The sequence below is a fragment of the Danio rerio genome, chromosome 18 (genome assembly GCF_049306965.1).
Source record: "Danio rerio strain Tuebingen ecotype United States chromosome 18, GRCz12tu, whole genome shotgun sequence".
Taxonomy (NCBI): Eukaryota; Metazoa; Chordata; class Actinopteri; order Cypriniformes; family Danionidae; genus Danio; species Danio rerio.
In genome coordinates, this window is record NC_133193.1 from 20,577,501 (window position 1) to 20,601,095 (window position 23,595).

At 37.1% G+C, this 23,595-nt stretch overlaps 1 protein-coding gene across 2 annotated transcripts in view; it reads right to left on the reverse strand.

Moving 5' to 3' along the window:
• The window catches only part of megf11 (multiple EGF-like-domains 11), a 264,017-nt gene that overhangs the window by 49,659 nt on the left and 190,763 nt on the right, over window positions 1–23,595 (reverse strand). For both annotated transcript variants that reach the window (XM_021467800.3, XM_009293604.5), the window contains exons 12-14: window positions 21,438–21,558; window positions 15,959–16,122; window positions 15,724–15,826 (exon numbers count right to left, since the gene is read on the reverse strand). In XM_021467800.3, coding sequence (XP_021323475.1) covers window positions 15,724–15,826; window positions 15,959–16,122; window positions 21,438–21,558 — 388 coding nt within the window. The remainder of the gene's footprint in view (window positions 1–15,723; window positions 15,827–15,958; window positions 16,123–21,437; window positions 21,559–23,595) is intronic.

A 23,595-nucleotide genomic window follows, 5' to 3' on the forward strand; every position in this document is an offset into this window, starting at 1 on the left:
AACTATCATATGCATTTGTTTAAATGGAAAAACATGTCTTTCATCAAAGAAGCTCCATACTGACTCCAAAGGCAGACAGTGATACGATCAGGGCCTGGTATGTGGACTTTGGGGGTTTTATGATGTGGTCACATGTTGATTGGTGAGTTTGAATGTCTCAGCATTTGGGCTTTGATCACATGGTCAAGAAAGATACAAAATAGGTGTAAAACTCTGCTCTGTCTCTTTTCCTGGCCTGACTTTTTCTGTCTCTGTGCTCTCCTGCTCTGCTCCTCTCCTCCTCTGGAGTGTATCTTCTCTGACTCTACTGCACTCAGGCTAACTTCTGGGCCTGCTCTCTTTGTCTCTCTTTCCCTCCCCCTGTGTATCTCCTTACACCTTTGGTAACTTTATTTTTACATTTAAGCTGGATACAATTTATATCATATGTTTTATCATTTCATATTTTATCATTTTAAACACTCATTTTGTGATTAATACAGTTGTAACCATAGCAAGTTATTATCATTAAATCATTTCATTTTCAAGTATTTGTGAATTACTTTTGATTTAACATCAACACTTAATTGTTCCATATTGCAATACAATACAATCACATAATATCAACACTCTGCCATATTTATTGCTATTAATACTGCCCTTATTTTCGTTTTTGGTATGAGATTGCAGAAGAATGGTTTGACTAGAAATGTATGGTTTTTTACCATCATACTGATAACTTTTTAGTCGCTTGGCAGAACTACAGTTCTAACCGCTGTGGTAAAAACCCATTCTTACAGCCTAAAGGAGTGGTCACCAAACTTGTTCCTGGAGGGCCGGTGCCCTGTAGTTTTTAGCTCCAACCCGAATCAAACACACCTGAACAAGCTAATCAAGGTCTTACTAGGTATACTTGAAACATCCAAGCAGGTGTGTTGAGGCAAGATGGAGCTAAAGCCTGCAGGGACACCGGCCCTCCAGGACCAGGATTGGTGACCCCTGGCTTAAAGGGTCACGAAACACCAAAACCCATTTTCTGAGCTGTTGACATTCATATATGTGTCCCACATTGCTAAAAACACTATTAGGACACATATATTTCACAAAATAAGAGAATTTTGTGTTATTTTGAGCAAATTCGTTTTAATTTTTTAATCAAATTTTTGACGCTGCGTCATGCTGATTAGATACTTGCATGTATTCCAGCGTGGAAACTGGCTCTCTGTACCTGCGAGTGCATCGTGACATCTCTGAATCTCTGAGGGTGCAGCATTAATTCATGAGAAAGACTTGGTTCAAACTAATCAGCGTGCTCTCTGAGCTGCTCTCCGAGTGTAAACATGTAAACACTGCGATCAAACTATTACCGTCGAGTAGGATTTTTGCCCTATTTTGTGACAGGAATAACACACATGGCTTTCTGGCACTACCTACCGAGTGCATCTAAGTTACAGAACTCATTCGCCGTGCAGTATCAAACATTCCATTAAAAATACATGCTTCCAGCAATTCCTCAAATCAAATATCTTGTTTGTCATGAGGGGCATGGATGAAATGTTCCTAAATGAAAGTGCCAAACTGCAGTTAAAGTCCACCATTTAATAATTTGGCAAAAAATTTGATTACTAATGTCCATGTAAACACAGTCACTGTCATTTTGCCCTGCGTCTGTGTGTTGTTTTTTTTTTTGCCTCAGTGAAAATCAGCATATGCCCAAACCGAAACTTCCATTTTTAAGCCTTTTTATTCCTCTGACACTCCCCCTAAACAGAGCCGGACACACCCACTTTCCTGACTTTTTACAAACTAGAGGTGTGAAAACACCCAGCTGAAACAGGGGGGTTTTCGTGGCCCTTTAAAATATTTCAACGTACAAAACATTATGTGTGATATATCAGACTTCAAAAGAGGAAAAATTGTCGCTTGCGCATCTTTGACTAAGACAGCAAGTCTTGGTGATGTATGAAGAGCCAAGATGTCCCGGCTAATGTCAGCATACCAGCAAAAAGGATGAACCACATCCAACAGGAGCAACTGTGGACGCAGGAGCAAGCTATCTGAATGGGATGTCTGGGTGCTAACTTGGATTTTATCCAAAAAACCTAAAACCACAGCTGCTCATCTCACTGCAGAATCAAATGTGCACTGTTCGTTGGGAGCTCTACGGGGTTAATATACATGGCTGGGCTGCTACAGCCAAACCTTTGGTCACTCATGGCAATGTCAAACATCGATTTCAATGGTGCCAGCAGCGAAAATCTTGGGCTGTGGACAAAAGGAAACATGTATTGTTCTCTGATGAGTCCACCTTCACTGTCTTTCCCACATCCGGGAGAGTTACGGTGTGGAGAAGCCCCAAAGAAGCATACCACACAAGCTGTTGCATGTCCAGAATGATGCACTTGGGTGAATCAGTGATGGTTTGGGCTGCAATATCATAGCATTCCCTAGGCCCAATACTTGTGCTAAATGGGTGCCTTTAATGGTTCAAACATCGTGTCCTAAAGGCGGTGCCGTGGATCAGGATGATAATGCACCAATACACACAGCAAGACTGGTGACAGAGTGGTTTGATTAACTTGAAAGTGAAGTTGAACATCTCTCATGGCCTGCACAGTCACCAAACCTAAATATTATTGAGCCATTTTGGTGTATTTTGGAGGAGCAAGTCGGAAAACATTTTCCTCCACCAGCATCACGTACTTTAGTGACCTGATCTGGCCACTATTCTGCAAGAAGAAGGGCTCAAAAGCCGTCTAGCTACTGTTCAGGGCTTCTATCTGACAGTTAAAAAGATGAGTCGATGCTGTATTGGCAGCATAAAGGAGGTCCTACACCATATTATTGTGTTTCATTAAGTCTAATTTTCATTGTGGGCATCACTGTGGCGCAGTGGGTAGCACAATCACCTCACAGCAAGAGGGTCACTGATTTGAGCCCCAGCTGGGTCAGTTGGCATTTCTGTGTGGAGTTTGCATGTTCTTCTCATGGGTTTCCTCTGGGTGATCCGGTTTCCACCACAGTTCAAAGACATGTGGTATAGGTGAACTGAATAAGCTAAATTGGCCATAGTATGTTTGTGAAAGAGGGTGTTTACCAGTGTTGGGATAAGTTGGCGGTTCATTCCGCTGATTAAGAAAGGGACTAAGCCGAAAAGAAAATGAATGAATCAATGAATTTTTAATGTCCCACACCCCTGTATACAGTACATATAGCACTAGGATCATTGCAGTGATTACAAAAAGCCAACAGCCACTTCTCCACGCACTAAAGTGATCTGACCACCATTACACCATAAGTAGATCATTTAGCTTCAGTGTAAATGATGCTTATCCTCAAGTGGCTCACTGCTTTAATAAAATAACTTCAATAAATTAGCATCTATACATTTCACACCCCATAATTGATAAAGAAAGGAGAAAAAATGTGCACACACATGCATCCATACATACATAATCTCACACTTTCTTTCAAGCTGCGGCTCAGGAAGCTCATTTGCAATTTCCTTTGACGGAGATTGAGCGCATGGCACAGCCCATTAAAATAGTATCAGTCCCAAGGCTTTGAATTAAGCCAGGTCTAAACTTCAGGGGACAGGCATCATACCTGCTCCACCTTAGTGGCCGGACGAGGGGCGACGATAAAGACAAGCCCAGCTATTGCACTTCAAACGGGTGGCAGGTCTGTTTGAGCTTCTGCTGGGATGGGCAGAAAAAAAATCTCCTGCACTTCCTTTATTGTCAGCAATGAATGAGAATGGAGGAGTGCCCTGAAAGCCTAATGGTGACAAACAGAGGGGCTTTTTGAGCAGAAGAAAGAGGAGAAGTGACTGCCTGTCTGCATATGCGACTTTTCTTGAAGAGAACTTGCCGGAGGGACTGGGAGGCAATTAATGAGGAAGAGCGAGTACCATCATACACCATCACTTTCCAGTGCACTTTACATGTTAAGTGGACACACGGCGCACACGTGTAATGCTAGGGCACTTGGTGTTATACGTACAATCCTTCAGTCTAGAGCCCCTGGAGCTCCTAATATCGCACATCCTTTCTCTGTCTTGGTTACTTAGTCTCCTTCCTTTCCAACCCCCATTAGGCACACATACGGTTTTAGTGAAAGTGTCCATTTAATTCCCGTCTCACATGTTCTATTATTTCTTTCTTTCTTTTCAGAGAATACACTCTCAACTTGACTGTCCTTGAAATATGTGATCACTCCTTACATCTTTGGTCACCGTTTTTCTTTTTATAACCAAAATATGGCAACTACTACTGTTTTCCTTTTTTTTAAAAACAATTTAAAGGGCATACTGTATGTTATTTGTGATTATATTAATTCAATACACAATGTAGAAAATATCCTTAAGGTAGCAGTTTTTCGTATTTTGTGATTCATGTTTTTATTTATTATTTTATTTATTTATGCTTTTGAATAGCATTATGAGACCTTGATTTTTCTTTTCTGATGACTTTTAAGCTTAGAAAGTTGGAAAAGGTGACTTTTATTAACATTTTTAATAGTTTAAAGTGATATGTTGTCTGGGTTGGTGTTGTATATTATGCTACAAAAACCTTGTAATAAGCTGCCAGAACATTTGAGAGGGTGCTCACTGCAGAGCGATTTGAGGAGAGCTGAGCTCCAGCGAGGGGGAGCATGAGCTGTCGCTCCTCCTCCTGTAAGCTTTTTTAATGCGTACACCAACCCCACCCCTAACCCTACCCCCAGTGACATCACTCGTAGAAGAAGTGCAAAAAAGGTGGAGCTCAAGCTTAAGCTCCCCCTCGCTGGAGCTCAGCTCTCCTCAAATGGCTCTGCAGCGAGCACCACTTGGAACATTTTACTATTTCACTTTATCAAAATTTGACAGAGCAAATAAACACAGTTGAAGTTAATTTTATTATTATTATTTTTTTAATATTTACCAAATGATATTAAAAAGAGCAAGTAAATTATTTACAGTATGTCTGCTAATATTTTTTCTTCTGGAGAAAGTCTTATTTGTTTAATTTCGGCTAGAATTAAAGCAGTTTTTAGTTTTTAAAAAAAAAACATTTAAGGTCAAAATTATTAGCCTCTTTAAGCTATATATTTTTTCAAAGGTCTACTGAACAAACCATTGTTATACAATAACTTGCCTAAATACCTTAACCTGCCTTGTTAACCTAATTAACATAGGTAAGCTTTTAAATGTCACTTTAAGCTGTATAGAAGTGTCTTGAAGAATATCTAGTCAAATATTATTTACTGTCATCATGACATAGATAAATAAATCAATTATTAGAAATGAGTTATTAAAACTATTTTGTTTAGAAATGTGTTTAAAAAATCTTCTCTCCGTTAAAGAAAAATTGGGGCTAATAATTCAGGAGATTTAACAACTCTGACTTCAACTGTATATAAATGGAACAAAAATATGGAAACTGTTAATTAACTAATATTTTTGACAGTGCACACTCTTAGACCAATACACCATCTTACTGGGCCTTAGGACTTTTACTTTACATAAATGCTTTTGTAATTATACATTTGGGCCATTTTTTTTGGTGACCTTTCCAGTTTGTGATAAATGGATAAGTATGTGTGAAAATTAGATTTGCTAATGAATCATTCTATTGGTGAAACATTTTAATGTTTTAATGAAAATTACTTAATCAATAGAACAAATCAAACAATTTGCAAGTATTACTTTAAACTAGTCCTGTATCTTAAGTATACTTTTTAAATGTTTTTAGCTGTTCGGTAAAATGGGCATTACTATATACACACACATACGCACGCACGCATGCAAGCACGCACACACGCACGCACATACTTTTAAAAAGTTTAAACATTTTAAATTTAAAAATGCATTAAAGTTGTACTATTACTGCATCACCAAATAATTTACACTGGATATAGAATAGATTCATTTAATATTCAACAAGCAAATAATAATAACAATAAAAATAAAAACAACAACAACAACAACAACAACAACAACAACAACAACAACAACAATAATAATAATAATAATAATAATAATAATAATAACAAGAAGAAGAAGAAGAAGAAGAAGAATAGGTGTCACAGTGACGCAGCGAGTAGAACAATTGCCTCACAGCAAAAAGGTCACTGGTTCGAGCTTTGGCTGGGTCAGTTGACATTTCTGTGTGGAGTTTGTATGTTCTCCCCAAGTTCGCATGGCTTTCCCCCACAGTCCAAAGACATATAGGTGAATTGAGTAAGCTTAATTGAAGGTAATGTATGTGTGTGAATGAGTGTGTATGGATGTTTCCCAGTGATGGGTTGCAGCTGGAAGGGCATTTGTTGTGTACAACATATGCAGGAAAAGTTGACGGGTCATTTCACTGTGGCGACCCCAGTTTAATAAACGGACTAAGCCAATAAAGAAAAGGAATGAATGAATACTACTACTATAACGACTACTAATGATAATAATTATTATAATTGTCTGACAAACTATATTTTGTACAGATTTCATTTAGCTTTGACAAGTATTTCTTAGGTTTACAACTTAATAAATGCTTTAGTCCAGGGGTGCCCAAACTCGGCCCTGAAGGGCCGGTGTCCTGCATACTTTAGTTCCAACCCCAATTAAACACAAATGAATCAGCTAATCAAGCTCTTTCTATGTATACTAGAAACTTCCCGGCAGGTGTGTTGAAGGAAATTGGAGCTAAACTATGCAGGGCACCATCCCTTCTCCGGTTTTGGCACCCCTGCTCTAGTCAATAATAATGACTTAAAACTGACCAATATCATAGACTAAATTGTTGGCACGTCTCCAATATGATTTATGTACAATTAAATTAGAAATCCTAAAATATTTAAAATAATGTTAAATTAAATAAAAATGTAAAAATAATTTTTAGAACCTCAAGTGGTTAAAACTATGTTTAATGTCATGGTCGGCTTTTGTATATTTGCATTATATCCATCTGGTCACTTTATGCATTCATTAATCAGTAAAGATGCATATTTAAAGCTAGTAAGATGAGAAAGCGAATTGATTTATTTATGCAGATGACAGTAACATATAAACACATCAGAAATGCATTCGATTTCAGTTTTTCATCACTGCAATACATATTTTATTTTGATTACATAATCATCAAATGTTCCAAAACAGAAGCAAATGAAGTGTGAGAGTGTGCTGTATCATTAATAAAGTTTAGAAATACTATAGAGACATTGATAAAAGTTACTTTGTGTTGATTTCAGCATTTGCAAATCCAGTTTTCTCTTAATGTACTATTAACTAACACAAATTTGGAGAAATGCAATATTAATTCAGTTTAAAATGTACAATTCACATACATGGTTCAGTATACTTTTTTACACTAAAAAATAACTGCACAGTTTGAAACATTTATTAAGTAATAACAAATAGTTAATTCATTTTTTTGCATTAACTCTATATTAATATACATTAGTAAGCAGAGTAGAAATATGTTTTTAAACACTGTATTCTTGACTTAAATAATGTTCTCAATGATTGTGTTTTCACTCTTTGTTAATGATTACATTTTCAATACTAATTTAATTATTGTATTACTTCTATAACAGTTCATTAAAAGCAGTTGGTGGTTTTAAAGATAATTCGGAATGAGTAAATGCATTAATAAACAACTCTAATGAACATGTATACATGTTTTTCATCGGTCTATAGTAATATTTGCATACTCTGTATGTTAGTAAATGTGTTATAGACTTTGTTTTGTGAGCTTATCTAAAGTGAGGACAATTTAAATCTCTTACAAATGACAAATAAAGGCTCAGTTATATTCTGAAAAAAGTAAATGAAAGACAGAGTGATTCAGAATAAAAAAAAATGATTTTAAGACACAAACATGAAATTGTACAATTTTATCAAATAGAAAACAAATCTGCAACCTTATCTTAAAATAAAATTATTGTATTCTATCTCTGAAGAGTTAATGCTCAACAAATGATGAATTATCTACTTCCTAATACACTACCTGACAAAAGTATTGTCGACTATCCAGGTTTTAGGAACAACAAATAATAACTTGGCTTTAAGTTGATCATTTTGTGTCAGAAGTGGCTTATATGAAAAACAAAGGCCCCTAGATTACGCTGATTTTACCAAAATATAATATGATCATGCCTTGATTTTTAATTATTTAATTAGGACAGTAAGGTCTGACTTTGCTTAGACAAAAGTTTTGTCACTTAACAGAAATAATGTACAGTATAGAATATAAAGTCATGATGCAGTGGAAGAAGAATTAATATTGTGTATGACTCTCATAATCTTGGAGGACTGCATCCATAAATCTCTGCAATGACTCATATAACTTATTAAAGTCATCTGGATTGGCAAAGAAAGCGTTCTTGCAGGATTCCCAGAGATCATCAAGATTCTTTGGATTCATCTTCAATGCCTCCTCCTTCATCTTACCCCAGACATGCTCAATAATGTTCATCTCTGGTGAAAGGGCTGGCCAATCCTGAAGCACCTTGACCTTCTTTGCTTTCAGAAACTTGAGTGAAGACTGTAATATGAGGAGCGTATCATGCTGTAAAATTAACCCTCTCCTGTGGTTTGTAATATAATGGGCAGCACAAATGTCTTGATCCCTCAGGTTGTTGATGTTGCCATCCACTCTGCAGATCTCTCACATCTCCTCCATACTGAATGTAACCCCAAACCATGATTTTTTTTTCTTCACAAAACTTGACTGATTTCTGTGAGAATCTTGGGTTCATGTGGGTTCCAATAGGTCTTCTGCCGTATTTTTGATGATTGGTATGCAGTTCAACAGATGATTCACTGGAAAAATTCAACCATTTTTCTAAATGATCAACTAGAAGTCAAAATATTATTGGTTGCTCTTATACCTGGGATTGATGACAATGACTTTTGTCAGGTAGTGTACTTAATGAATGATTTATAGTGTGCAGTTATTATTATTAGCTTTAAGTGTTACCTTTTTTTAGTAATACAATTCAACATCATTTTACTTATAGTGCAACTTCATTCAATTTCAAATTGAAATACTACTGTTCAATTAATCAGTTATCATTTAGTATGGTATCAATACAATCCACTTTCGCCAAAGTTTCAATAAACTGAAAACAAAAAGTTTTGAGACAAACAACTCTTGTTCCAAAAGATCTGATGATGACACAACCGTTTTAAATGAGCAGCCTCAAAAACACATTTGCGGCTCCACGTGAGGTTCCTTCCCATATTATTCCGCAGTCTCTCTCCACCTTGTGTGTAGCCCGTTCTCTTAAAGTCTCAGACCTGACACTCTCTTCTCACACTCGTATGAACGTCTAGCTCCGTCTCTCTCCATAGCTTCCATAAATCACTGCTCTGCATAGTCTCTTTGTTCAGATGCTCGCAGTCTCGGAGGCCTATTTGCACCCTGGTGACTCCATTAGGCCTGGCAGATGGCGGAGACCTGGGCACGATGCAGAGCGTGAGATTTCTGCGTATCTGGCTGCTTCTTGCAGATAATGAAAGCCACATCATTTCCCAATACACATGGCCAGGGTTTGGAGACCTGAACGGAGAGTGTTATGGAGGTGCCCCCAGGCAAATCCACATCTTCCTCCTGTATACCTGCTTTCTTTTGTACAACGTGTTTGCGTGCTACTGTAAAGCTGGAGAATGTGTAAACACAGCCCTTCTGTGATATTCAAGCATGTCCGCTGTCTGTCGAATGTCTTTCTTGTACTGCGACAGAAGGTGTAAGCGCAGTGTGAAAGCTGGATAAACACGACGCAGAACGACGGCTTCATTATGGGTCAGCGCAATCAAATTAGCTAACATGTTTAGCAACAGTTATTATAAATGCTTCATGCTTTGAGAGATTTCATATTAATCTGCCTGCAGGCTGCGAGTCCTGTGATGGTACCTCTGGGAGGGATGGGGGTCCTGTATAGAATGATTTGACGAATGCACGCACACACATAGAGTGATTGAAATGTACCACATTACAAGGAGATTAAATAAATATGTGCAACTGCTTACAGTTTAGAATTATTATTAAAAAACATGCATCTCCCCCTGGACCAAAAATAATACTTTTAGGAGTACACATCAATTAGATTAAGACTGGATTACTTTAAAAGATTTATTCTGCAATGTTTTTTTCGATAAAGCCATATACACTGTATAAAATGTTAAATAACTATTAACGGTTTCCCATGCTTTGAGATTCACAAGTGTTTATTTATGTATTAAGCTCCATTATGGGACATTATGGATTGTGGAGATTAAGTAACATCTTTTGAGGAAACTGATTGCAACTAACCATTTAAGTTAAAAAACTAATCCTAATGAGTGCTGTGGACTTAATTCATTGGAGTAAACAAAGCAATTTGAGTACTATAAAGCCCAATAAATGAAGAGAACTCAAAGCAACTGAGTACTCTAAAACATAATAAGTTAAAGGTGCAGTAGGTGATTGTCTTCAGAGGCATTTTTTGTTGTGCTGGTTCACAACAAAAAATGTGAAGTCTCTTCACATTCCAATAGTAATGATTAAAGAAAATGATCTAAATGTATTTATAGATGTAAGTATTTTTCAACCCAGGCTCATTCTATAAACATAGTCCCGCGGACGTTTCTGGAGACCGCAAGATACTTCCCAGGAGGTACGTATTTGTGCAGTTTTTGTTTTCGCGAATCCGAGCACTGTTGGCGTCCGCACTGTTCTCGCGTAAAGCTGCCGGAGGCCGCTTTCGAGGGACCGTCTGTCCGACTGACTGAATGACTAAATGATTGACTGGCTGACTGGCTGACCGGCCAATTGGCCGACCAACCCTCCCTCTCCTCCTTCCCTAAACCCAACTGGTTTTACTGATTGACCCATCCTTAAAACTAAAAAATGTTCTACCAATTAAATAGAGTTGGGCCGACATCTTTCATAATTCCGATAGGCCAAACTGTCTGTCAGCAAATGCAGATTTGTACAACAGCGGAGCCTTTTGTACGCAGCTCCGCTGACCGCCGTTTGTGCATAGACATGCTGCGCGTTCACAAGAGAGAGAGAGAGTGCACATGCGCAATCGGTAAAAACCTGCTGAATCAAAACTTTTTAAAAACCTGAATCAATATTGGAGTTACCTTTGCATGCTGGAGAAAGGATGACACCATGGCTGAAGGATTTCTCTTAGACAGGTAATGTTCTGTTTTAAAACTATCTTAGCTTCACGCAAAGCTGATGTAATGTTGGATGTTGTTGTTACAAATGGGTTATATCTTCACAGAAGTGTTGTTCATCCATTAAAATCTTCCGGTGAAAGATTGATAAGACTATTTTCATAAGGGACCTTTTACAGCATCGATAATGTAGATTTTAATTAGTTTAATTAGCAAATACCACTATTCCGCCTAGTCTCTCCCTATATTGTTTACCATGCAACTCTAAATATTCACTCTAAAATAGCATGTCAGTTTGGCTTGCACGCCGCCTGACAAGCATTAGTTGCTTTTAACACATGAGAGAAGGTTCTTTTGCTGTGCTCATGTTTAAGGAGGCGTGGCTTTAGATGGCAGGGAAGGGATTGTGATTCAGAGATTTATGCTAAGCTGTTAGCATTGTGGAAGATCACCTACTGCACCTTTAAGGCAACTCAAACTGTTTAAGGGAAACCGATTGCAACAAACCATTTGAGTTAAAAAAAAAACAAAAAACGTATCTATACAGCTACTGTGAACTTACTCTATTGAAGCTGATTAATTTAATTTATTTAATTAACTCATTACCTTCAACACTCAGTCCAAAACTCTTTTCAAATGAGCAGAATTAACTTTCAATAAATGTTGAGTTAACTACATAAAATTGACTGTTGACTTTCAAAGTGTATATATATCAGGGTTTCTACAGACTTCAAGTCAAATTTAAGACTTTTTAAGACCTTTTTAAGTCTATTATAAATTAAATTTCAGACTTACACAAGGCTAAACGCAAAGGATTTTTTTCTAATGGCCCAGTAAAAACATTAAAAGACCAATAAAAGCAAATGTTGTTTTAAGGAAGATAATTTAACAATATGTTTATGAATAGAAATACTCTATAAATAGAGTATTTCTATTTATAAACATATTGTTGAATTATCTCAGTAGCTTTACATAGACATAGGAAAATTAGAACCTGTTTAAAATGATTTAAGACCTACAACAAGACCAAGTCGAATTAATGAATCGTGTTGGGTTCGGATCTTTTGCTTGATCGCATCTACGACATCACCAAATATGTAGTACTGGATCCGGTAAAATGTGAATGCGCTTTTGATTCAGACAGCAGAGCACTGAGGATCACGGGACTGATCATGACGTGAAGATAATGTACAATGACAGATGAAGATTTGGCTGCAGGGAATAAAGAGTTAAAGCTCATTTTCACAACAACACCACAGTATAGACAGCCAGTGCTGTGTTTGTTCCTGTCATTTTTCTTATAATTGATACAATAACCTACACTGCAGCGCGGGACTCGTCACCCGTTTGCTATAAAAGGAAGGAGCAGCAGAGACTATTATGTATGGAACTTAGTCAGACTTTGACAAGGACTTTGCCAGTAACTGTTACAGTTCATATGGATCAGTTTCTTCTTCCTCCAGATCATAACATGTAAGTATAATTAAAATTGTTGCCTTGTTTTTACTAGTGTGCAAAATATGTATTTAATTGTGTGTTGTAAGTTGTAATCGCCCCGCGTGGCTTGTAATCATTTAACTATTATAGATCAGTCCTTGTACTGTGTCTATCAGGTTAAATCTGTATGGGGCTGTTCACATATTGTGTCAAAAATCACATCGAAAATGTGAGGCATCCTTCTTCATTTACTGATTGAAATGTGTTTCTGAACTCGCGATCTTCTACCTTTTGTCTTTGCTATAGCCACCATCAACTGTTACTCACACGCAAGGCGTGGTCAGTTTTCAAAAAAGTTCAACATTTCCCACGGTGTGGATTAATATTGAATGTGTGTCGTTGTTATTACTTGGGCTTAGTGTTAAGAGTAGAGTAATATCCTGGTGTTTAAATTAATTGCTTTAATCCATTCCTACATTGGGCTCACAAACACTCTCTGCCACTTCATTTAGGTGGTGGACATTTCTCCCTGTCTCACGCTGAATGCAGTCGACTGATCACAGGGTCAGCGGACCAATAAGCACATTAGAATCACACTAAGGAGGGGTTTGGAAATAAATAAATTGCTGAGCGAATATATATATATTATAAGATAATGAAAGTGTTTTTCGACCTTGCATGCATATCAACCTGTTGTTGGAGACCCCCAAAACCAAATTATGACGTTTTATAATGAAAACTAGGTGCTATTTAAAGAGATAGTTCACCCAAAACTGACAATTGTGCCATTGTTTACACCCCCTACACTTGTCCAAAACCAATTTAAGTGTCAAAAATGTGGAAGTTATTTAAAAAAAATGTTGGAAGCCGGTAACCATTGACTTTAGTAGTGTTTGTTTTTCCTACTGAAACTCAAATGTGTTCCAGAATCTTACATTCTTCAAAATGTCTTCTGTTGTGTGTTCAGACATGCTCCTCAAAGACCTTGGGTGCAACGAGTGATTATTTGTGACTCTTTTGCCATTTTATCGGTTTAAATATCCTCCCCTGACCTCTAGCATCCAAAGAACTGCCTCACATTTGACATTTTCTTTTTTTTTTCTTCCATACACTGAAAACTCTAGAGTTGTGAATGCAAACTCACAACAGCACAGCAATTTCAGAAATACTCAAACCAGGCTTTCTGGCAACAACAACCATGAACACACCTTGATTCAATTAGTTATACCTCATTTACCCTCCAATCTGATGCTTGGTAAGTACTTCAGTTTCTTGACCACATGTTTAAATGAATCGAGTAGCAGCCATGTTTTTGGTTGATTGGATATTATTATGTATGAAAACATACATACAAACAAGATGTAATTAAATAATTGGCCTGTGCCTGATTTTTTTTTATTTTCCGAAAAACATCTTAGTGGTTAACTTAAAATAATTAGCACTAGTATAAATAGTAATAGTAAGTCTGTTTCACACAGCTTTTGAAGAGAGCACTGAAGTGCAGCTTTAACAGCAGGATTTCAATGTGATTTCACACCAACAGTGCTTATGAAGGATAACAGAACAGATCTTCAAAAAGAACCTTCATAAAGGTTTCTTCTAACCATAACAACAAGATCCTGAGGCAAACAGACTACTTATAATTAGTACATGATCATCTTGAAAATTGTATACCATCTAATTTATATTGGAACAAAATCCAACCATCTAAGTGTGGCTATCAACAAAAGGGTTTACACAAGTGTTAATATAGATTGGGGTCAATAAGTTTTTTTTATTTTATCTTAGCAGAGAAAGCTGAATGCTGTCCAAATGCTGCTATTTCCACAGAGCTTATTCTGGGCTTCCAATGGACATGACACAAAGAAAGTAGTGCTTACAATTTAATTTCAATTATGTTCCAGAAAATTAAAAAAATATATAGCTAGCATTTGACAAAGGAGAGATTCCAGAATCTCTTCCAGATTAGTGCTGGCATGAGGTTCAGCTCTGTCCTCTTCATTTTCTGTCTGATTCAGGCTCAAACTGATATGGCTGTTTACATGAATAGTAGCTGTATTTAATCAAAGTTAGATATCTGAAAAAATAACGTGATTTTCAAGTGAAGCATGAGCACACATTGCCTTGCATCTTTTAAACACAATCAAGCCTTAAAAATATTCTGTGAACGACCCCTTTAAATGCAATTTTCTGAATATTTAGATGTTTTTTAAACCCATCGCACTCTAGATATTAAAATAATTTTATCTTAACCAAATAAAGCATTTTCGTAACAAACCATACATCAATGTAAATCTTATTTATTCAACTTTATTCAGGGCCGGAGTGGGACTCTTTTTCAGCCCTGGAGTTTCAAGCCTCAGACTGGCCCACCTCAGTTCACGACTGACTATATTAAAATAAGGTCATTTCCAATTCAGTTGCTAATTACACTATCACGTCTTTTTTTTGAGAAAACAGCTGCTTTAGAACATTAAATGTTAAACAACCCTAACAGTATTATATGTCTTAACAATAAAAATGAAACAATAAAACAACATACTCAGACGAGGATCAAACCCAGGTCAGCGGCGTTGTGATCTAACGTGCTAACCACTAGACCACAATAGTTGAATATTAAAAGATGACTCATCTGAGTTATATCATCATTAACCTGCAGGCTGGTTTTATATATAAAAAGAGCAGAGCTGCGGTAAAATAATGAATAAGAAGACTGTAGTAAATAGTGCAAGTAAATAAATAAATTAATTTAAAAAGTGTGACTGCTAAGAGCAAAAGATTCTGGAGCTAGGGACACCGGCCTTCGAGGCCAAAAAACGGACCGGCCTACCGGGAATTCTTCCGGGCCTCCCGATTAGCCCGATTAGCCTGACTTTATTTAATAAAAAATGACACTTGATGACGGTTGTGTGGTTCAGGGTCACTGGGGGCATTAAAAATCTGCGATGCAATACTTTTATGGATCTTTGATGATTATAAAGTTTGAAAGAACAGTATCTTTTGTACCCTTGTGAAAGTCTACTGGCACTTTTCATAAATTTAGTGTGTCCTCATGCCATGAAGGCCTTTTATTGAACAAGAGGTGAGTAATTCACACAAAGCATTTATGTTGCATCATAAAAGCCCACTTTAACATTTTAATGCAATTTTATGAGCAGCCTCACACTCACCTGTCCATCCTGGCAGACAGCGACATAATCCACTCACATGGTCACATCCATCAGCGTGGTTACAGTCACAACGCTCGCGACACTCCAACTCATATGTGCCATCCTGAATAATCACATACACAAACAATCTCACTTAGCTCAAACTGCCCTGTCATGACAAATATTTATAATTCAAATGGCCAGTCCTGCTAGCCTCTGGCAGACAGAGGATGGAACCAGTCCCGGGAAGACTCACGGGGCACGGCTGCTGGCAGCGCTCCCCTCTCCATCCTGAGGAACAGGTACAAGAGCCATCGATTGGGTCACAAGCCGCACCATTGGCACACAAACAAGTCTGGTTACAGCCCAAACCCCAGGTCCCGCTGGAGCACAGGATTGAACAGTCCACACCCTGCCAACCTGTAATGCAAAGGGAGACGGTAGCAACATTTGTTAATTTATTTGTCTGATCAACCATTGGTTCATTGTGTATTCAATAATTCAATATATCAAGATATTATTGAACATGCACAATATTAATATCATGGACTTTTCAAAATATTATGAATAATTATGTACGTTTTAACATGCTTTTAAGTGCTCTATAAGAGTCACGACTTGGCTCACTTCACAATCATAAATGCACTGGACCGCAGGAATTATCAAAACACGTATTTATTTACAAAACACTCACTGGAAACACGGGAACATCGACACACAGGAATCAACATAGACAACATAGAATGACGAGGAACACTAACCACAGGGACTTAAATACACAGTACATAATAGGAATATTTACAAAAAGGGCAGAGATGCATGTGAAACTCTTGAGATCAACAACAGGTGGGAAAACTGAACAAATGAATCACATGACAACAGAGACACATGGAACAACACAGACCCTGACAATAAGAGTATTTAGATTGTATTTGCAGTGGTTTCATGACAGCACCAAATGCTTGAAGACATTTTCACATGCTATTCTGCTGAAATATTGATTGAAAACATGATATAAATGATTATATTAAATAAAAAGGTAACACTTTCTATGAAGTTCATACTTATAATGAATTACAAATCTGTTTTTAATTACACTGGTTGCATTTACTTTTTCAATGCACTTTAATGACACATTATACATTATATATAAGAACAAATTATTCAGTAGTGATTGTATTTGTGAATCAATCATAACAATTCTATAAATGGTTTGTCATGTTTTCTTCTTTATTAGTATTCTTTATTCTTTAATATTGCACATTTATAAAATGCTTAAATTTAGAGTTGAAAGATCAGTTATATTTGCAATAAACTGATTATAACAACCCGGGCTCATTGTGGAAACGTAGCCCCGCGGACGTTTCTGCGGACCGCGATTTACGTCCCGGGAGGTGCGTATTCGAGCGTTTTTTGTTTTCGCGGATCCGCGAGAGGCCGCTGTGCGCCTCTCGGGAGCCTCTCGGGAGCTCGCGCCATTCGCGCCCGCGCCGTTCCCGCGCGAAAAGCCGCCGGATCGGCTAACTCGGCCGCCCTCCTCTTCCTCCTCCTCCTCCTCTTTTCCTAAACCCGAGCGACGGTTCGCAAAAGCCGTCCAGAAAAAAAAAAAAGCAAAAGCCCTCGTCTTCGATTTCGACCGCGTTTTCATCCTTATTTTTCGGATTCCGTTTTTCGTCTTACCTGATTTCCGGAACTTGCTGTTCCCCGGACTCGATCCCGGTCGTCGTCCACCGCGGCCGGCTCCTCCTCCGGGGCCTCCGCTCCGCCGACGCAACGCTGTGAGCTAAGCGAACAAACTGATTGCATCGGGAAAGCCCTCCACTCGGAGGCGAGCCGTCGGCCGGCGAGTGTGAAGAGGAGGGGCGGAGCGGAGCGGCGCCACACCACCCCGCAGCGTTCGCTCGAAAAAAAACTAAACACGGCCTTTACGTACCTCCGGCCACGTAAATCGCGGTCTCCAGAAACGTCAGCGGGGCTACGTTTCCAGAATGAGCCTGGGTTGGATTATAAATGCCTAATGAGCACAATGAGTGTGATGACCTAACTCTCTTTATATGGAATTGTTTTCACTTTAATTAAGTGAAGTTTTTAAACTAATTTCGAGAGGAGCACGTGATATAATTGACTGCAGCTGGCCACCTATCTACACTCATTAGTTAGCCAATCAGATCTATCCTAACTCACTATAAGTAGCCTAGCTAGATATAACTCCCTTATCTTCGTTTTCGGATGAAACCCCCAATCCACCCCCTTTCTCCTCCTTTCCTCCTTTAAAAAGGGGAGCTCTCGAGAACCACCTGACCTCGTACTCCCCTCACATGCTCTATGGACCTGGTGGGAGCCCTGGGCTCAACTATCTCCGAGCTCAGGGTTCTCTCCCGGGACAGCATGCCAAACCTGCTAACAGTTGTCAAGCAATATCTAAGTGTGAACTCTTGAAAGCCATTAAGGATGAATTTATAAAGTGTTGTGACAGTGTTGTGACTCACAATAAGTATTTTTAAATAGAGTTGGACAATAAAATTGGTATTGGTATTTATTGACCGAACACTATTGTCAATATCGACAAAAAAACATTAGGTATGTAGATTCGGTATGAAGCGCAATGCTGCAGCCGTGGTCTGGTTTCAGTCGGTGGTCGCCTAGTTAAGTGAGACACCATAGAAAATGGTGAAGGAAAGTACGTAGTCCCGCTTGTCACTTCAGGTCAGAATAACAACACATGCGAAAATGAGTGCCGTATAACAGCAGCAAGGTGATGGTTGGATCTTGAAAGCTCAGATTTTATGATCATTATTTATTTGGTTTACAGAGTTTGAGGTGTACTGTATCATTATTATTAACACCTAACAGATGTTGATTAACCTTTACCAATGCAAGTTTATGAGTCTTTTTAACACCTTTGGTTATTTTATTATAAAGGGATGAGATATTTTGTTTAAATATTTTACTTTTTGACAATTAAAACTATTTGTCTTAGTAATGTTGGCAATAATGTAGTAATGCTAGTAATAGTGGTTAAATAATAATAAAACAATCTTAATATTCCTAAATGTATTGTTAAAAACATTCAATACTTATTGATATCACATTTTTTTTTCTTTATCGATACCAAGCCCTATTTATAAAGCATGATTTTTATCAATAATATAAAAGCAATTATTTATTTGACAGCAAAAAATCTGTTAAATTACTAATGAGTCTTTATAACTACAGCATAGTGTTTGCAAATGACATCTTTATAAATACAATCTTGACTAACTAATTAATACTTATGAACGTGTAAGTAATAATAACACTAAAATATAAATATATATAAAGCTAACTGTCATAATACAGTATAAGGTTTGTTGAGTCTATAGATACATTTATAAAATTATTACAATTAATTATAAATAGTTATATGTAGAGTTAAAATTTATTAAAAGTATGAGCTTCATAGAAAGTGTCAGCTATAAAAATACTATTCATAGGCCTATTGTTCATTACTACTTTACAGTCAGGCTCCATTTGTTAACATCAGGTAATTGGACTAAACTAACTATAAAAACAAGCTTTTATTAATCTCGTGGTGATAATGTCTTAGTTTGTGACTAATAGCACATCAAAATCAAAAGCAGTAGTCGTTCAAAATAATTTAAGTAGTTCATTCAAAGTTACTCATAAATGTGGCTTTTTCTCATTGTATCAATGCATTAATGTTTACTAATGAGAATTTATTCTACAACCTATTGTATTTTTTAATCTTATTGCAAATTAATTTTATTAAAACTTTAACTACTTTATTTACTTACAGTATGTATGTACAATAAACATTACATTCATTCATTCATTCATACATTCATTCATTCGGCTTAGCTTGTTTTAGAGGTCGCCACAGCAGAATAAACAGCCAACTATTCCAGTATGTTTAATGCAGCAGATGCCATTCCAGCTGCAACACAGTACTGGGAAACACCCATACACTTTTCACATTCACAAACACAAACACACTCATACACTAATAAACTACACTAGTTTATTCATTTCATATACTGCACCGCATGTCTTTGGACTGTGGGGAAACTGGAGCAACTAGAGGAAACCCACGTGAACACGGCGAGAACATGCAAACTCCACACAGTAATGCCAAATAGCCCAGCCGGGACTCGAACCAGTGACCTTCTTTCTGTGAGGTGACAGTGCTAACTACTCAACCTCTGTGCCACATAAATTAAGTATATTTTTTATATTTTACCTGATAAAGTAACCTTTTTTGCAGCTACAATTTCATGTTAATACCATAAATTGTGATAAAAGCTTCAGCAAGTATTCATAAATGCCACCCCCCACTCTCCTCTAACTTATACTCCTCACAATCACTGCACTATTTAACATTTGCACATTAAAAAATTGCACATACTCATTGCACTACATTGCACTGATTCACTTATTCGAACTGCACATACCCACTGTGCATATACATCTGTAATTATGTTTATCTATCTGCACTTTTCTGATTATTAAGAGCAACCTGTACATATTCATTTATTGTAAATCTGTTCATATCTAATGCAGCCTGTATATAATGTTCATAGTAAATCCATCTGTAAATATCACCATAGTTTTTCAATAACTGCATTTTATAACTTATACCTGTTTCCTGCACTTGCTGCTATTGCACTGCTGGTAAGACCTAAACTGCATTTTGTTGCCTTGTACTTGTACATGTGTAATGACAATAAAGTTGAATCTAATCTAATCTAATCACCAGAAAATGTGATACCATCATAAGCCTAGTTCCTTAAATAGTATACGTGTAAAAAATCAATAATTGTACATCCTCTTCCAAATAAACCGTCTCTGGTTTATAACCGAGTTCAATTAATAAGGGGGGAAGTGAGGTCACGTCTTGACAGAAGCCAAAGGAATCTTGTCTCCCTCGGCTCGTAGCGCAAAGCAGTCAATGAGAGGAATATATGCATGGTTTGAGGTCAACATAAGAGCAGAGTGGGAAAGGCAGAGAAGTTGTGTAGCACACTGGGGTTCTGCATTATGAATGGGATGAGGATTTTAAAGGTACTGTCTCTAATGAGCTTCCTCCCAATCTGAAAGGACCTGAGCGAATACTCTGCTTGTGCAGACCTTTCTGGATGAGTCCATGTATATGCAACAATGAGGTTCGTCCCGCAGGTACGGTTAGCTGCGGTCAGCCAAACGCTCAGCGCTCACAGGGCTCTTGTGTATTCACACTGCATTTTTTATGCTTTTACAGCCTAAAAACACTATATGTGTAAGTGGTTATGCATTCTTTGAAAGTGACCTGAAGGGACTTTGTATCCTTTGATACTGAAACACTGTTGTTTTTTTATAATGACAGAAATGGATATATGGACAGTGGTTGGGGATATTATATATTCTTTTCAGAGTGTCTGAATTCAGAGTGTTTGTTTTTTGAAGTATCACAGCTTGTTAGCCATGCCGATTCAGTTTGCAGGCAGGGTTAATTCTCTAAACATTGACATCTCTATTCGAGGGAATTGGAAAATGATTAATTAGAGCCAGAATAATCAATTGCTAAGATTACGACTTCTCCTTATTGTGTGATTGCATTTATTGATTGTACATTGATTTATTTATACAGGTCAAGGTATAATCTTGTTATCGGGTTGGTTGTAAACTCACAATCTCTTGACTTTATTGCTAATCCTGTAAGAAATGAGGGATAATATGGATAAGAGCGCATTATGCCATACCTTCTTTACAGATACAGGAGCCATCGATTGGTGAGCAGGACGCCTGGTTGTGGCAGTGGCAAATGGAAGTGCAGTTAGTCCCAAATAGTCCAGATGGGCAGGTTTGGGAACAGTCATCTCCCTGAAAAAAACAGAGCGACGTTAAAAGCCTTAAAACCTTGCTGCACACAATCTGCTACATCCCTTTCACAATCTAATATTCATCCTCTCCTTTTTAGGCAAGTTCATACTCTCTTTTTTAAGCATGCAATGGACTTGTAAGGATGCTAGCAATTATGCAAAACTATCCATAACATTTTACCAATTGTGCATCAATACTCCAGGAACCTCAAAGAATACCCTAAAACATAGCAAAGCCTGTCATTCAGCAATGTAAAATCCGAACCACAATGTGGTAAACAACTCAAAACACCTTAACCTCATAACAGCGCCTTGGCAAATCCACGATTATTATAATAAACACAAGCTACAAGGAATATTTTCGCAAGTTACCAAGAAGATATTGGCAACAGCCCTTAACACCCTAGAAACTGCATAACAATGCCCCATTTTGGCAGCTGTAAAGCAACACCCTAGCAACTACATTCAACAATACAAAAGAACAACAATTGCTGCAATAACATAGACATTTGGCCAATACCAATTTATGGAAACTGATTAAGAATATATAACTGCTGATAAATACAAAGCTTGATATCTTTTTTTTTTAGCCTGATAACAAAAGACCCACAAACATTGTATTTATTAATTGTAACTTTAAAGTCCTCTTTTTTTTCAAATCCCCCATACTGCTGACAACTTGTCTACTGCATGTGAAAGAAAACAATGGAAACCTTTATGGCCAAAAGCATGTAAATCTACCATCTGAAATGGATCCAAACAATCCATAACTTTATAGCAAATAATTTATTTCATATCAGGTCAACAATAAATCACTAAAAACAAGCATTTATTCGATGATACTGATATGGTAGCCAGTAAAGTACAAATTTACTAATTTATTATTATTATTATTAATTAGGAATTAACATTCTTGTAGGGTTTATAGAGTAACATTTTTACAAAAATGTTATGACTTCTACTAGTGGCAACGCAGTGGCACAGTAGTGCTTTCACCTCACAACAAGAAGGTATCTAGTTCGAGGCTCGACTGGGCCAGTTGGCGTTTCTGTGTGGAGTTTGCATGTTCTCCCCGCATTCGTGTGGGTTTCCTCCGGGTGCGTTTCCCCCACAGTCCAAAGACATGTGGTACAGGTGAATTGGCTAAGCTAAATTGTCCGTAGTGTATGAGTGTGAATGCGTGCGAATGGATGTTTCCCAGACATGGGTTGCACCTGGAAGGGCATCCGCTGCATAAACCATGTGCTGGATAAGTTGGCGGTTCATTCCGCTGTGGCGACCCCGGATTAATAAAGGGGCTAAGCCGAAAAGGAAATGAATGACTGAACGAACTTCTACTGGTTCTCATATAGTTCATAGAAAAATGCTTATTCTTTAGGACATTATTTGTACTTAAAGAATGTTATCATAATGCTGACAAATTTTTTTAGAACATTAATGTATTGGGAACAGAATGTTCTAATAATTTTTTTTAATAACCTTTTGAAAACATTAGTATAACATGACGCAGGCCCATAGCCAGCCCTGTGAAAGGGGTGGTTCTTTTTCCTGAAAAAGGGGACCTTTTTGTAATTATACGCCTCATTTTCAATTTAATTATGGGATTTAAATACATTTTAAGCACTGTTCTTAGCTAAATTATCTTGTCAGATGGTCATTATAAACACACTTTTTGATGTACCAAAAATAAATATTACAGATTTAGAATAAAGAAACATGAAAAAAAAATATTTTTTAATATGATTATATATATATATATATATATATATATATATATATATATATATATATATATATATATATATATATATATGTGAATCCATTTTAAATGAAAAATAAGCCTATTGTCATTTTTTTTAGGTAAATTATAAATAATAAACCGGCCAGCACATTCAACTTTTGACCATTTGAATTAAAACAATAATACATTTTTTTCACAATTTTTCCAGCCTCTCTTCATGGAAAATTTATGGATAATAACAACAGCCAAATTAGTATTCAAATTAGTTTCAATTGGGAGGCTTTTGGTGCTTCACGC